At 43.7% G+C, this 14,479-nt stretch overlaps 1 protein-coding gene across 17 annotated transcripts in view; it reads left to right on the plus strand.

The window, feature by feature from the left end:
- The window catches only part of LOC105467301 (zinc finger and AT-hook domain containing), a 344,890-nt gene that overhangs the window by 198,741 nt on the left and 131,670 nt on the right, over nucleotides 1-14,479 (plus strand). For 15 of the 17 annotated variants that reach the window (XR_011606714.1, XM_011716760.3, XM_011716759.3 and 12 more), the window contains 2 exons: nucleotides 8,098-8,283; nucleotides 9,870-10,020. Coding sequence is in view for 16 of the 17 variants with exons in the window: in XM_011716760.3 (XP_011715062.2) it covers nucleotides 8,098-8,283; nucleotides 9,870-10,020 (337 nt within the window). In the remaining variant the exon portion in view is untranslated. The remainder of the gene's footprint in view (nucleotides 1-8,097; nucleotides 8,284-9,869; nucleotides 10,021-14,479) is intronic. The other 2 variants (XM_071067789.1, XM_071067785.1) reach the window with 1 other exon arrangement.

Below are 14,479 nucleotides of genomic sequence, written 5' to 3' on the forward strand. Positions count from 1 at the left end.
TTCCAAGTAAGTATTTATATATTTTGTGCAGAAATGATATTTTGTTTGAATATGGACACAACAAAAATTTGAAAATTGGAAAGTGAGAAAGGAAAATCATCTCATAAAGAGAATATTTAGTAGTAGGGGATAATTGTTGAACTTTGCATTGGAGATAGAAATTCGGTTTTCAGATGAGACACAATTAGTATGAATATTTAACCAAATTGAGGAGAGGGTAACCAACAAGCAGGCGTAGAAACTGAAGAGGCAGATTTGAAATCAGACCCAAAGTTAACTCGACCCTCCCTAGTCACAACCAGTCACTCTTTTGCAAATAAAAATGCACAGAGACTGGAAACCAGGGGTGTGACTACCTGCCTTATTCTGCAGCAAACACCACACATACCAGGACAGCCTGGGGTAGGAAGCCAGCAGATACTCAGACTCGCCCAGTGCTGCACTCTCTTCTGTTGCCATGATTGCACAAGATGACGAGTGGCTCTGGAGCAGGAATATGGGTGTCACAAAGTGTCGTTCTCTGTTCGTGTTTCCTGAAAACTCAGCAATGAATTTGCTCATGGTAACTGTATTAGTCTGTTTTCACGCTACTGATAAAGACATACTAGGAAGAAAGAGGTTTAATTGGACTTACAATTCCACATGACTGAGGAGGCCTCAGAATCGTGGCGGGAGGTGAAAGGCACTTCTTACATGGTGGTGGCAAGAGAAAAATGAGGAAGAAGCAAAAGCGGAAACCCTTGATAAACCCATCAAATCTCATGAGACTTATTCACTATCATGAGAATAGTACAGGAAAGACCAGGCCCCATGATTCAGGTACCTCCCCCTGGGCCCCTCCCACAATTCATGGGAATTCTGGGAGATACAATTCAAGTTGAGATTTGGATGGGGATACAGTCAAACCATGTCAGTAACCATGGTTGAGACTATTTACAATTTAGTGAATCAAGCCCATGGTTTACGGCAGCTCAGAGGGCTCTTGTGCATGTGCAAGGCGGGTTAGGCAGCGCAGCTTATTTCTAAGCAGGTCACCATACAAACTGTCTGTTTTGTAGTGGGGAAGTCTCTGTTCCCAGAGTGGTTCACAGGTAGTGTAGATGGCATTCCTTTGAGATGGTTGGGTGATAACTGCCTGATTATTGGAAGTTGTACAGAATGACCCGCCACCATCCCATCTGCCTCTAAAGGCTTGGGGTCACCGATTCTACATTAGAGCCCAGACTTTCTGTCGTGGGTCTTAGTGTGTTGCCATATCATTGTCCAAGAAATTTCTAATCTTAATTGTTGTTATTAATACTAGCTGGGACATTATGTTGTATATTTCTTTAATTTCGTGGTAGAGATGGTAAAAATCTTAAAAACAAAGCTGAATCTAAACCAAGATATTTTGGATTGAACGAACTGAAGCACTTCCAACATAGGAGGAGGGCTTTGTTCATTGGGAGAATGTGGAGGTGGGGGTTTTCTTGTGTCACTGTGCAGAACCATGGCCCCTGCTTCGGATGTGTGGGTGCATGGGACGCTCTTGTGGCCGTCTAGAACCGCCAGATGCTGAGAGCAGAGGTGGGAAGCTGTCCCCAAGATTGCCTCTGACTACTAACTTAATTTCATCTGGTTCTTAGGATTTCTAAATTTGGTGCCCATCAGAGTGGCTACCAAGACAGGGGAGTGAGAGTAGCTGTGGCGTGTGGTTGAGAGAGTCTTTGGGGTGGTGTCCCAGATATGTTTTCAGAAGGCAGAGAGGGTGAACATTGATGGGATGTTTAATATATGCCTGGGGTTTTCCCAGTAATTGTGTTCTTCCTTCTTATAGCAATCTTCTGAGGTCCTTATTTATATTTTATATTTTATGAGTGATTTTAGGGAGATTCATCAATTGTCCAGAGTTCCATTGCAAGTGGTTAAGTTGTGTCTTACGCCAGCCTCTCTGACTCCGGAGTGCTGCATGCCCACTGCCTCTCTGCAGTGGTTCCATTAACCGGCCCCTGTGTTGCTCAGGCCAGCTGGTTTGTAGCGAGCTCACAGCATGACTGAATGCAGCAGCCATGCGCAAGAGAGAGAAGCAAAACCCATCAACAGCTATGGAATTTTTAAAAGGAGAGGAAACTGGAGGGGAGCGTAGGCAGGGAAGAGTAGAAAAGTTTAAAAAGTCCGTAATTCAGAGGAAGCAGGAGACTATTGAAAAACACCTATTGAAAGGCCATGATACATGTGAGCTGAAGATGGGAATGCCAAACCCTCAGAAAAGCGTCATCAGCATGACTTCTAGGTTGGGTCCTCAAGGCATTTCAGTGGACAAAAGGCAACTTTGAAAAGTACAAAGGTGGGTCAAGTGAAGATACAGGGAAATTGGTGAACAACCGGGTCAAATGGGAACGAGGACTTTGGTGTCCTAAAGTGGGGGGGCAGAAAATTACTAACAAGGCTGTTGTTAATATGTCTTTGTCTTTCACCCTGTAACAGCTACCCTCCTTGCTTTCCACAGAGAAGTATTGAGCACGTACTACACACCAGACCTAATGCTGGGCATGAGAAACACACAGTCATGGGCTGTGAGAGAGCTGGGTTCAGGGCTGTGGGGAGCATGGCGCGTACAGGAGTGCAGTGGAGAACCTGATGTTTCTCTCCATGAAGCACCTGCTTTTGTAGGCCAGAGTCTCTGGGTGGCATCTGGGTCTCCATGCCGGTTCTTCTCCTGCCTCACCTCCCACCCCCAACCATATTGGATGTTTTACCTGGAGTTATTTGCTACTCCCTAAATGCACCTGGCATTTGCCTGTGAGCGAGCATGCGTGTTCTTTTTCTGTGGGAACCCTGTTCTTTTCACAGTGCTCCAGGCCTCAAGGGATCAGTTAAGATAATCTCCAAGAACCATTTCCAAGGCCGTTCAGTGCAGTGCCTGGCACCATGGTGTCTGAATCGGTTGGAAAGCTTAGTGTTGAAGCTTCTGAAGCTCTCAAGAATAGAATGTAATGTGCGTGGACTGTGGATCCATGTTGTATGAGGCCACAGAGAATTGATGAAGGATGTGGGGGCTTGGAGGTGTGTATTTGGGGCAGTCTTGAGTGGCTAGAGTCTTAGCTTAGGTTCCCCACTGGAAGCAGCTTTGGCTACAGGTGGTTTAGCTGAGGGGTAGTCCCAGGAAGCAGGAGTGGGGGAGTGAGAAGAGTGAGACAGGGAAGGAGCAATGCCAAGGGCTTGTTAGTGGGGTCCCTGCTAGAGGTAGTGGGGATTTGACTCTCAAGATGTTGCCATGGGCCAGGCACAATAGCTCACACATGTAATCTTAGCACTTTGGGAGGCCGAGGTGGGTGGATCACTTGTGGTCAGGAGTTTGAGACCAGTCTGGCTAATATGGCGAAACCCGTCTCTACTAGAAAAATGCAAAAATCAGCTGGATGGGATGGTGCACACCTGTAATCCCAGCTACTTGGGAGGCCGAGGCATGAGAATCACTCGAACTCGAGAGGTGGAGGTTGCAGTGAGCCGAGATCACGCCACTGCATTCAGCCTGGGCGACCAAGTGTGAGACTCTGCTTCAAAAAAAAAAAAAAAAAAAAAGGTGCTGCCATGGTGACTCCCAGAATTGTCTGCCTAGACAGTGTCCAGAGCACTGTCACGTTTGGGCCATGGGATACAAGAAGAGCCCCACTGTCCCTTGCCTAGGGGAGGACCAGAGCCTGCACTCAGTGCGGACTCGAGGTTGGTGCGGCCCAGTGGGTTGAAAGTGAGTGGTGTTCTATTCCCTTCTGTTTTATCTCTTCCAGGTTTTTCTTTTACTACCTCTCATATTTTTCACTCTTTCTCCTTCTTTTCTCCCTGCAACTTCCTTTCACCTACCTTCTTCCTTATGTAATAATTCTACCTATTTGTATGTCAGGGCCTTAGAATTTAGAGATTTAGACGTTGTTTGGTTCAGAGTCTTTTCCACAGCATTTCCAGTGGTATCTGTGACTTCCTGGAAAACCCTCCTCAGAAACGTGTCTGAAAAACACCCTTTCCTTGGATAGCTCTAACTGTTGGAAGTTCCTGTCTCTGCTCTGAGATCTGTCACTGGGGACTCCACTCATTGGTCCTAGCTTCATCCTTTGAACACAGCAGAGCAGGTCTTCTTCACTGTCTGGCTCCAGCCCTCTGGAGGCCTATGTTAGGCTTCATAAAATCGCGAGAAGAAGTGGACCCAACCTCCAAGAGGTCACAATATGGATAAGGCATGTCAACCGATAATTGCAAGCAGTGTGGAAAGTCCAACCCTTGGTTCAGTGCTCTGTGTGTATGTAAAGAGAATGGAGGAAGTAAGAAGGTGAAGGGTACAGAGTATCACAGAGGAGGGGAAATCTGAGCTGCCTTTTGGCTTGTCACTCAGACAAGCAGGGGTGTGTGGATCAGGACATGGTGCCATGCATGGCTGTGTGCCACGGTCCAGGGGCTATAAACAGCACCGGGTGTCGGTCAACTTATGGTTCAGCATTGTTGGAGCCCAGAGGGGTAGGAGATAAGTACGTGAGGGTGTGTGCTTGCAAGTCGTGGCCTTGACGGTGCAGGGATAGTGGGAGAGGATTTGTGGCAATTCTTGGAGGACTTTACCCAGCACTTTCTCCTAAAGGAAATGGGAAGGAAGCCCGATGAAGGGTTTTAAGCAGGCACGTGACAGAATTAGATTTGGATTTTTCAAACAATTCACTCTAGGGTCTAGGTGGAGGAGGATGGTTCCGAGAGTGTGTCAGTCAAGATACTGTTAGCAGAGGCACTGGTTAAAAACGAGTTAAATAATGAGAATGTTCTCTCATGTAACAAGAAGTCCAGGCACAGCGGTTCCAGGGCTGGTTCAGGGACACCTCTGTGCCGTGAAAGCCCCAGGATTCACCTCTCTCTCTGTATGCCTGAGGCATTATCATGGTCTTTCGCTTGGCCTCGCCTAGCTGCTGGGTAGTTGCCTCAGTTCTGGCAGTGGCCATAGCAATACCCAGCTGAGGAAGAGGGGAGGTACTTTCCTCATGAGGAAGGAAAACCCACTCCTGAAAGTCCCTGGACCCTTCTCCTCACACCCCATTGGCCAGGCTTGGGTCCTGTGGCCCTAGCTGTTCTGATGGAGCAGCATTCCGAGTTCCTGGAGTGGGAGGTGGCGTCGTGCTCCACGAGGGACAGGTGTTGGGAACGGATAGGGTGGATACCAACGATGCGCATCCCAAAGCAGCCATGGGGAAGGAAACTCAAATTAGAGCTGTAGGAATGGTGAGGGGACAGATGAGATTCTTGTGCAGTCTTTTCTTTTTTCACCAAGGCCAGCTCAGGTCTCCATGGGCTTTTAAAACGGCATGGTGCCAGACCTTCACCCACGTCCAGCCACCCAGTTCTGCAGTGCGTTCTTAACATACGATGCCTAAAGCAGAGTCCAGACGCAGTTAGTCCAGTTGCAGTTTATCCGGTGCAGTGTATGATCTCTTCAGCTGCTTCTTATTGGTGTAGGTGAATGTCAATTGGTTTTTGTTGATTCATGCTGTTAACCTGGGTTTAGCTTCTGGCAAGCTCTAATTCTCAGATTTTTTTTTTTTTAATGTGAACAAATCTATTCCTAGCATATCACCCACATATTGAATTGTATCCCATGGTAAATTCCGGTACAAAGCAAAGCATCATTTTAAAAGCAAAAAATTCTGTAATATGTTGTTTCTACCTTTTTATAGCGTCCAATATATTCTGCTATAGTTATTTATGCGTGTGTATCACCCAGTATTTAGGCCACAAAAAGAACTTCTGTGACTCAGGCAATTTGCAGACCTTTTGAAATGTTTTTATTATAGGCACTAAAAAGCAAAATAAAACAAAACTGCTGTTAGGCGTGATGCAAATCAAGCCTACAAAATGTAGGCACTGCCAGTGACTTTGAGATTACTTGTTTTCCTCATTCTCCGGCTTTATAGGGGTCACCCTGCTCTTCACCGGAGGGACTTGTCTGATGGTCTTGACTTTTTCCCTTTAGCCGTGGAGAGTGATGCAGTTCTGTTTGATTCATGATCTCATCTATTCATTCTTTTTAGCTCCATGTTACCATATTTAGTGCTGATACTAGTTATATGATTAAGGACCTTTTCCAGTGAATGAAAGAACTTCTATAAAACTGTTTCACTAGGTCTAAAAATGGTCCAAGCACCTGGATTATGGGACAAACACCAAAAAAAACTTCATAGAACATAGAAAATTAGAATGTTTGTTTTGACCAATCTGCCGTTAGCCAAGTTTTTTCTTCCTTCTTCCTGAGTGAGCTTTCGTTTAACCAGCCTGCCTCCCTAAGAAAGAATACTACTCCATTTTATCTTTTCTCTTCAGGCATTCCTTGGTACGTTTACTTGGGGAACTGGCTTTAGGCAGAGTTGAATCACTGGAAACAGACGGACCGAATGGCCTCTGGCTGTCTCCCTTTGGTTTCTCCTGTTTCTGCCGTATTGCTGTGTGGTTCCCATCTCACCTCCCTATAACCCAACCTTGCAGCACCTTCTGGACCCCCACCTTGCGTTTGCACACCCTGCCTCCCTTCATCTGCTTCCACGCTAATGGCTGAGAAAGGCGTATGTGGAATTGTTCCCTGTGCATTTGTCATATGTTCTGAGGAAGTGAATTTTGGGCAGGTTATTTCAGGTTTTGTGGCTCTATTTCTAAGTAAGAGAAAACTCCTTTTCCTCCCTTCCCTATATTTCCTCCTTGCTTAGGAATCTCAAATAGTGTGCATTCAAGAGATGGCTTCTTTGTTCTTCACTTGGGTATGGAAGTTTTCTTACCCCTCAGGCTAATGCCAAGGGTAGCCATGTGGAATTAGCTGTTGTCTTTCTGTGTCTGACACGTTCCCTCTTCAGTGTATTTCAACATTTTTTGAACCCATTGACTTTGCTGTCTCTAGCAGCAGCACAAATATAATCCAGCCCTTCCCGGCTCGGACACCTGTGGCTCTCCGTGGCCTTCCAGAGGCAGCAGGTAGGCCCCAGGCATTGTTTCCCTTCTCTCTTCCATTGTTTTAAGAAATTTTAGACTAGAGTCAGCCTTGAAAAATCAGAAGATTTCATGTAAATCTGGATTTCCATTCTCGCCGTGAGCCGTCAGAAGACGTGACTCTGTCTCCCCACCCAGCAGGCTGTTCCTCTGTGGGAAACTTGAGCCTCCTTTCCTTCCAGCTTCTCCCCCTCCCCAGGCCTGACTGGTCTCCATGCACGTTGATGTTTCACCCCCGGTTCCCCAAAGGAAGGTTCCAGGCTTCTCATGGCCATTCAGGGCCCTTTTGGGCCCAGCTCTGATGCCCTCCCCTGGTTTTATTTCTGTCTCCCTGCTTCCTTATGGAGTTGTCACCACACAGGATACTTGGGCACTGGTTTATACTTTGGCTCTGCCATCTGTCCCTAGTTTGGAACACATCATTTCCACCACACCCACTCCTTTGCCCCATACCCCTTGCCTGTATTCCCTAACCATTGCTTTGCACATGCTTGCTTTTTATGTGAACCGAGGACTTACATCCCCACAAAGGGGAGAATCTACCATCCTTTCCTGTAACCATCTTAGACCCTTGTTCATTTCACTCGGTGCGCAGCAGACTGCCCTGGATTGCCTGTGCTGTTTGCATGTCTGCCTCTCCCCCTGCACTGTGGGGCCCTCGAGAGCAGGGTCTGCACCTTATCATTCTTTTTGTCCACCATGCCTGGCACCCATGCAGTAGCTGATAAGTGTAAGTTGAATACGTGAATGATTTATTTCTTAGAATATAAATCGTGGAGACCTTATCTTCTCTGCAGTGTTGTTTATTAATGATTCTGAAGTCTGCTAAGCCTCATGAAGACAAGACAAGACAAGAAACTATGTCTGCTTCACCCAACAGTGTGTGCCCAGGGCCTGGGTGATGGCCTGTGGCAGGGAGCAGTGAACATGTACTCAATCGAGTGAAGGCATGAAGAGCCACCGTGGTCCCTACAGTGATTCCGTGCATGGCACTGCAGACCAAAGAGCTGTGTTTCCTTTACTGTCCCGTGAAAGAGTAATGTTTACCCTCCAACTCTGCCACTGATATAAAAGGATACCTTATGCATCTTGGTATTTGCTCCTTAGGTAACGAGTCTGACCTTGAACTAGAAAAGAAGTGTAAGGAAGATGATCGGGAAAAAGCCTCGAAAAGACCACGGTCACAGAAAACAGAGAAAGTCCAGAAGATCTCAGGAAAGGAGGCCGGACAGCTTTCTGGGGCGAAGAAACCCATCATAAGTGTGGTTTTAACTGCACACGAAGCAATTCCAGGTGACTGCACCAAGCGGGAAAGGACAAGGCAAGACCCTTGGCAAGCCTGTGCTAAGGGTAGCCTGGTGTCACAGTCTGAGTCAGAACACAGAGCTGGTGCCTTGGTGGGGCTCTCCATTTAGTCACCCACTAATTCGAGAGCATGAGCTTACTGCCCAGGTGTTGTGGTAAATGGATAGAGGAGAAGCTGTGAGGGCTACTGTGAGGGCTGCTGCTCCTGCTGTGGTCCCACAACCCCGCCGTGCTGCTCCTGCTGGAGTAGTGGTTCCGGGAGCAGTTTGTTTTCTTCCTCCCCTCACCCAGCTCTTCTGCTGGGTGTGTGCCTTCCCCTCCTGCTCTCAGCCATGCTGTCCTGCATGTGAGGCCAACCCGTTCAGCCAGACGCATGCAGGCTGCTGCTCCAGAACCATGCTAACCCTGCCCACCTTCTGTTTTGTATTTTTTTCCTCTCTACACATAGAAAAGACGTAAACTGACATAGACACCCACTATTTCCATCTCTCAAAGGTTAGAGTTCTATTCTCATTTTTCTTTTCTTTTAAGATCAAGACAGTGGGAAATGTCCTAAGGTGGTATCCTGGGGTGCCTCTGATCTTTTTTTGTATTTTTAGAAGGAGTTCACCAAATGTTTTATAATGCTAGAAATTTCCATCTCTGTATTCTTTTACATGAAATAACTGGTAGATATGTTGCACTATATTTTTTAAAAAGATCTCCTCTAGGATGGTACCCTTAATTAAAAAAAAAAACAGTTTATAATTGTGTTTCAAAGTATAATAATTTTTTCCCTATGTGTTTGAGGTGACTGCTGTCAAATAAAATTTAAAAATTAAGTTTGGGATTTTAAGGACGGCTATAGCCTTTTAAGTGCCTATTTTCAATGCTAAGAGTAACTCATTATTTAAAATGAAAACTCTGAATAAATTCTCCTTCTATACATCACTGCAGACCAAGGTGATCAGTAGAGAACAGACCATATAAAATTGTGTGACTAGAAGAACTTTCTGGAAAGTCACTTTGTCAGCCCTGCCCAGTGTTATTCTGGAAAATAAGAAACCCAGAAGAGAATTTCCGATTTTCAATTGTTGCTAGAGAAAGTTTCTAGAATTTTTCTAAAAATTAGTGGTAGTATTTTGATATTTCTTTAAGCAAGGGTGAAAAGTGTAAATAATTCCTTTGCAATTCCAGAAACAAGGGGTAAATTGGATCTTTTTCTTTAATGTGGTTTGACATGGGTGATCCTATATAAAAGCTTGCAAGTAACATACATGTATATGTGTGTGTGTATATATATATGTATACTTTTTAACATAAGTAGATCAAGTGAAAATATATCTCAAGAGGACATTTAGACAGATTATTGAAAAACTTGTCCTTACTTTCTCAAAAACATGCACACACTCTCTCACCCCCCCCACCCCACCCCCCGCCAAAGAACTTAAATGTGTGAGCTGAGTGAAAACCATCTTGCGTGGGCATCAGACAGTATAGAAGTGTACTTCCCAGCACCATCCCCTCTGTTGCGATGGGGTCATGGCCCACTTTCGATGCCTCTCAATAAGCAGTGCCTTTTGCATCAATCTCAGGTGCTACCAAGATTGTGCCAGTGGAGGCCGGGCCCCCTGAAACAGGAGCTACAAATTCTGAGACCACTTCAGCAGACCTGGTGCCTCGGAGAGGCTACCAGGAATACGCCATTCAGCAGACACCTTATGAGCAACCAATGAAGTCAAGCAGGTAAAGTGTTTTGTTCTGTAACTTTAGCCAGAGGTTGGAAGTGAGTGAACTCCAGAGAGTGCAGGAAGGATCAGCATGCTTGTTCTTTTGGATCTGCTTATAAACTTGTTTATAAAAGATACTGACTCTTTGATTCAGCGGTAGAATTACCCCTCCATTGCAGCCCTCAGTGTGCTGACCGAGCCTCCAGTGTGTTACAGAGTAGCATGCTTTTAGAACTGAGCACCAGTTGGTTTAAGCCAGAGCATTTTATTTAAAGCACACCTATTTTTTACCTTAATAAAAAGAAATAGAAACATAGCTTTAGTAAAGTTTTAGATATTTATAGCTTCACATGTTACAATTTAGAAAAATCTTTATTTCCTTCCCACTTTCAAAAGTAACACAAGTGTGTTGCAGAAGGCTCACATATCCCATATAATGTGGCGTTAAAGTAACCTAGAGTTACTCTTTCTAGTGGTAGTTTAGTTCATGTGCTTCTATAAGTTTTTTGAAATATGCTAACATATATTGGTTTAATTTTGTTGCTTTTTGCAAATACTAAATACCAAAAGTACTGTTTAAAACTTTAAAAAAAAGCTTACTATACCTTGAAAGTCTTTGATTTTTAGTACACAGTTTAAAAAGCTGTGTTTGCTGTTATGTGGATGTATTTTAGTTTATATGGCCAGTTTTTACTATTACGGACAATGCAATGATTAATGTTTTGGTGCATACATCTTTCCATACTTCAAGACTTCCTGTGGAATCGATTGCTAGAGTTGAAACTGCTACAGCAAAGGATATGAGTGCTTAGTGCTTAATTGACATTAAAAACTGTCTTCCAGATACACTGGATCGGTTGACCACCCATAGCAAACCAGTGTGTTTCTCTATACTCTCCCCACATTGTCTGTCTTTAGCCTGTACCTTCTGAGGTCAGTTAACAAACTCTGATCCCCCGAGGTCTGAAAACATTTCTCCCAACTAGAAGGAAAGACAAAGAAAATGCCTGTTGCCAGTGGTTTTCCTCTGTTTCTGGAAGAAGAGAAATGGGGTGTTTTTGAGTAGAACGTAAGCTTTAGAATGAAATAGACCTAGGTTGGCTCTAGACTATTCTGTATAAGTTCAGCTCAGCACATTGAGCACCTCTTATGTGCTGGGCACTAGAATCAGACAGATGCAGCCCCTGCCCTCATGAAGCTTATACTCCATTGTAACTTGACACACGTTACTTTGCATCTCACATTTGTTGCACAATTTTAAGACTAATAGAATTTTAGTTTAGTAGTGAGAATAAAAGATAAAATATGCAAAGTGCCTGGCACATGTAGTGCTCTCATTAAATTATATTATTATATCATGTGGGATGCTTCATTAATTTGTAGCCTCAGTCCTCTATTCTTGTAAATGTGAACAACTGAATTTATTGATGAAGTTGTAAAAACACTCATTCCTTTGGTGAATTTGTAGTAGAATGAAGTTTCTAAAATCATTCTGTGTTTCAAGTCAGGTTGATTTGTAGCCTTAATTAATTATCTTCACAATATTTCAAGGTCTGTTGGGGAGGGGTTCAGCTAAATGTTAATCTAGTTACAGGTAAATACACTGAATATTTAATCAACAGAGCTAGGCTATATTTTTGTTGTCATGCATTCTATTAATATTTTATTGTGCAAATTATAAGATAACTATGAAAGAGATGTTTCTGCATAAGGATTTTACTTGGTAAAATACAGATTAAAAACTTTTAGGTTATATAATTCTTCTCTCATAATAAATGATACAGAGTTATTGTATAACAAATTTTGGAAGTTCAGAAAACTGAGGGAATAAAGTCATTTATGATTTTATTACCCAAAGATAACCACTTATTATTTTAAATGTGTTTCTTCCCAGCCTTTTTTTCAGCATGCACATTTTATAAAATTGAGTTTATATTTTATATGCGATTTTGTATCTCACTTTTTAAAAGTTTTTTTTTTTTTTTTGAGACAGAGTCTCACTCTGTTACCCAGGCTGGAGTGCAGTGGCACAATCTTGGCTCACTGCAGCCTCTGCCTCCCAGGTTCAAGCTATTCTCTTGCCTCAGCCTCCTGAGTAGCTGGGAATACAGGTGTGCACCACCATGGCCAGCTTTTTTTTTTTTTTTTTTTTTTCTGATTTTCAGTAGAGATGGGGTTTCACTGTGTTGGCCAGGCTGGTCTTGAACTCTTGACCTCAAGTTTGCCACCCACCTTGGTCTCCCAAAACGCTGGGATCACAGGCGTGATCCACTGTGCCCGGCTGTCACTTTTAAAAACTTAATCACATTACATTTATATGCGTTTGTTACTCAAATTAATGACAAACATTTTGCTTTATAGCAACAAGGCATAATTTCATAAGGATATAGTGTAATCAGCTCAACTGTTGACAGTGGAGCCAACGAGATCTTTTAAAAATGCTCATCTGATGGTTACCCTTTTGGGCTTTGCCTTGCTCTTAGGGGTACAAGGGGCTTCCAAGACTAGCCCTGCCACCTCTGAGCCTTGTCCACCTGCTGTGGTTCCCCAGTACTCTTGCTCCTGCCGTCTGCTCCGGCCATCTGGGCCTCTTTTCACTTCCTTAGTCTTTCTTGCAGGCACTGCTTCCTCTTCCTGGATGCCTTTCCTCCCTCTTTCTTAGTTAATGCTTACCTGTCCTTCAGCTTTCTGCTCAAATGTCTTGTCCTCAGGGAGGCCTTCCCTGTCCCTAGACCAAGTCAGTCTACCCTGACTGGACTCTCAGAGTGTCCGGCCGTTATCCTTCTCCCAGGGAGCCTGATGGTCCTTGTCTGCTTACTTTTATATTTATTATGTAGGCTGGCCTATGGCACTTTCTGGAAGGTGAGCTCCAGAGAGCAGGCCTGTGCTTGTTTTCATTCCCTTTTGTATCCTGAGTACCTGGAACACTTTTTTAAGGGAATGAATAAGTGAAGAAAGATAAACATGCAAACAAACTAGTTCCCTATGTTGGTACCTTCGAATAGCTTCCCATTCTTAACCATTGCGGAAAATGAGCCATGAGCACCAGCATCTGAAATTTGTATTCTTTCTTTTGGATAAATTCCCAGAAGTGGAATAACTGAATTAAGGAGTATGACCTTTTAAAGTTCTGCTGGATTTCTTTGTAAAAGCAGTGGTGAGAGTACCTCTCTGAGGAGGCAGCATTTGGAGTAAAGTGACTTCATAGAACTCGCGTGGACATCGAAGCTCTGGCATCGGTTCACTGTCACAGTCAATGACTTGGACTTAAGAGTCAGATGGAGGCTGTGTAGCATCCTCATCAGATTCACTATCCTCGAGGGGAACCCAGGCATTAAGGGCCTTACCAGGTATTTGCCTAATAATACAAAAAATCAGAGCAAAAGATTCTCCTGACCATTTAGATCTTGCAGTAGAAGAGAAAATATGCAAAGTCTTGATTTATTTATTTAATTAATGTTATGAATCCAGGGTTTCTTTCTTTGGCATGCTTTGTGCCAATAATATGTATCACCTTCTGGATATCTTTGTCATTTGAGAAAGATCCAAATTACTTTCCTTAAATTAGCCTTGGGCTTAGCATGCAGGCATACTAGTAACTTCCAAATTTAAATATTATAATTACATCATGTGAATTGTATCCTCTGGTATTTATGGACTGCAATCCATTTAAATATTTTAAATTTAAAGACAAGGCCACCTGTGTTGATCAGACACAGTTGTTTGGATAGTTTTATAACTATAGACTTTACAGTGAGAGTGGGTTCAGTTGAATGATATCTTGTTAATAGCACTACATGATTATTAGTACGTTTGAGGTCCTTTTTGGATAACCTGGACACATTGTCCAGAGAAAGCAGTTACGGCTGGAGAAGAAGCCTCACTTGCCTCCTTAGACTCATCTGTCAGTGCCTGTCCCTGGTTCCTATTGTGGTACTTTGGTGATTGCCATTTGCTGGTTTCAGAAACAAGGCTTGGCCATTCCAGCAGCAATGGAAACCCCACACAGGGAGCCTTCTTTGCAGCACAGTCACTCTGGGGCAGGGTCGCTGCGTGTCAGTGATTTCAGGCAGTAGAGAGGATGAGCATGCACGTGTAGGCTCTAGAGTCGGCGTCTTCCTAGATTCAAGTCCTGGCTTCACCACTTACCAATTGTACAACATGGGGCAAAGACTCAGTTTTCTCATCTGTAAAACGAGTATAACGATACAGATGGGATTAAATACTTAGCATAGAGCTTATCATACTACACATACTCAGTAATTATTAGCTGTTATTATTACCATCTCAGTCAGCACACACATTGCTGTACTGAAAGAGAGAGAATTCATGAGGCAGGTGGACCATGCTTTTATTCTTCACCACATGCATGAAATCTGACACAGTATCTGAAACACATTGGCAGGTGTTAACAAATGGTGGCCATTTATGAATAAATGGAATACAAAGTTAATAAACAGCAACCCTATTTTCCC

This window comes from Macaca nemestrina, chromosome 8, assembly GCF_043159975.1.
Source record: "Macaca nemestrina isolate mMacNem1 chromosome 8, mMacNem.hap1, whole genome shotgun sequence".
Taxonomy (NCBI): domain Eukaryota; kingdom Metazoa; phylum Chordata; class Mammalia; order Primates; family Cercopithecidae; genus Macaca; species Macaca nemestrina.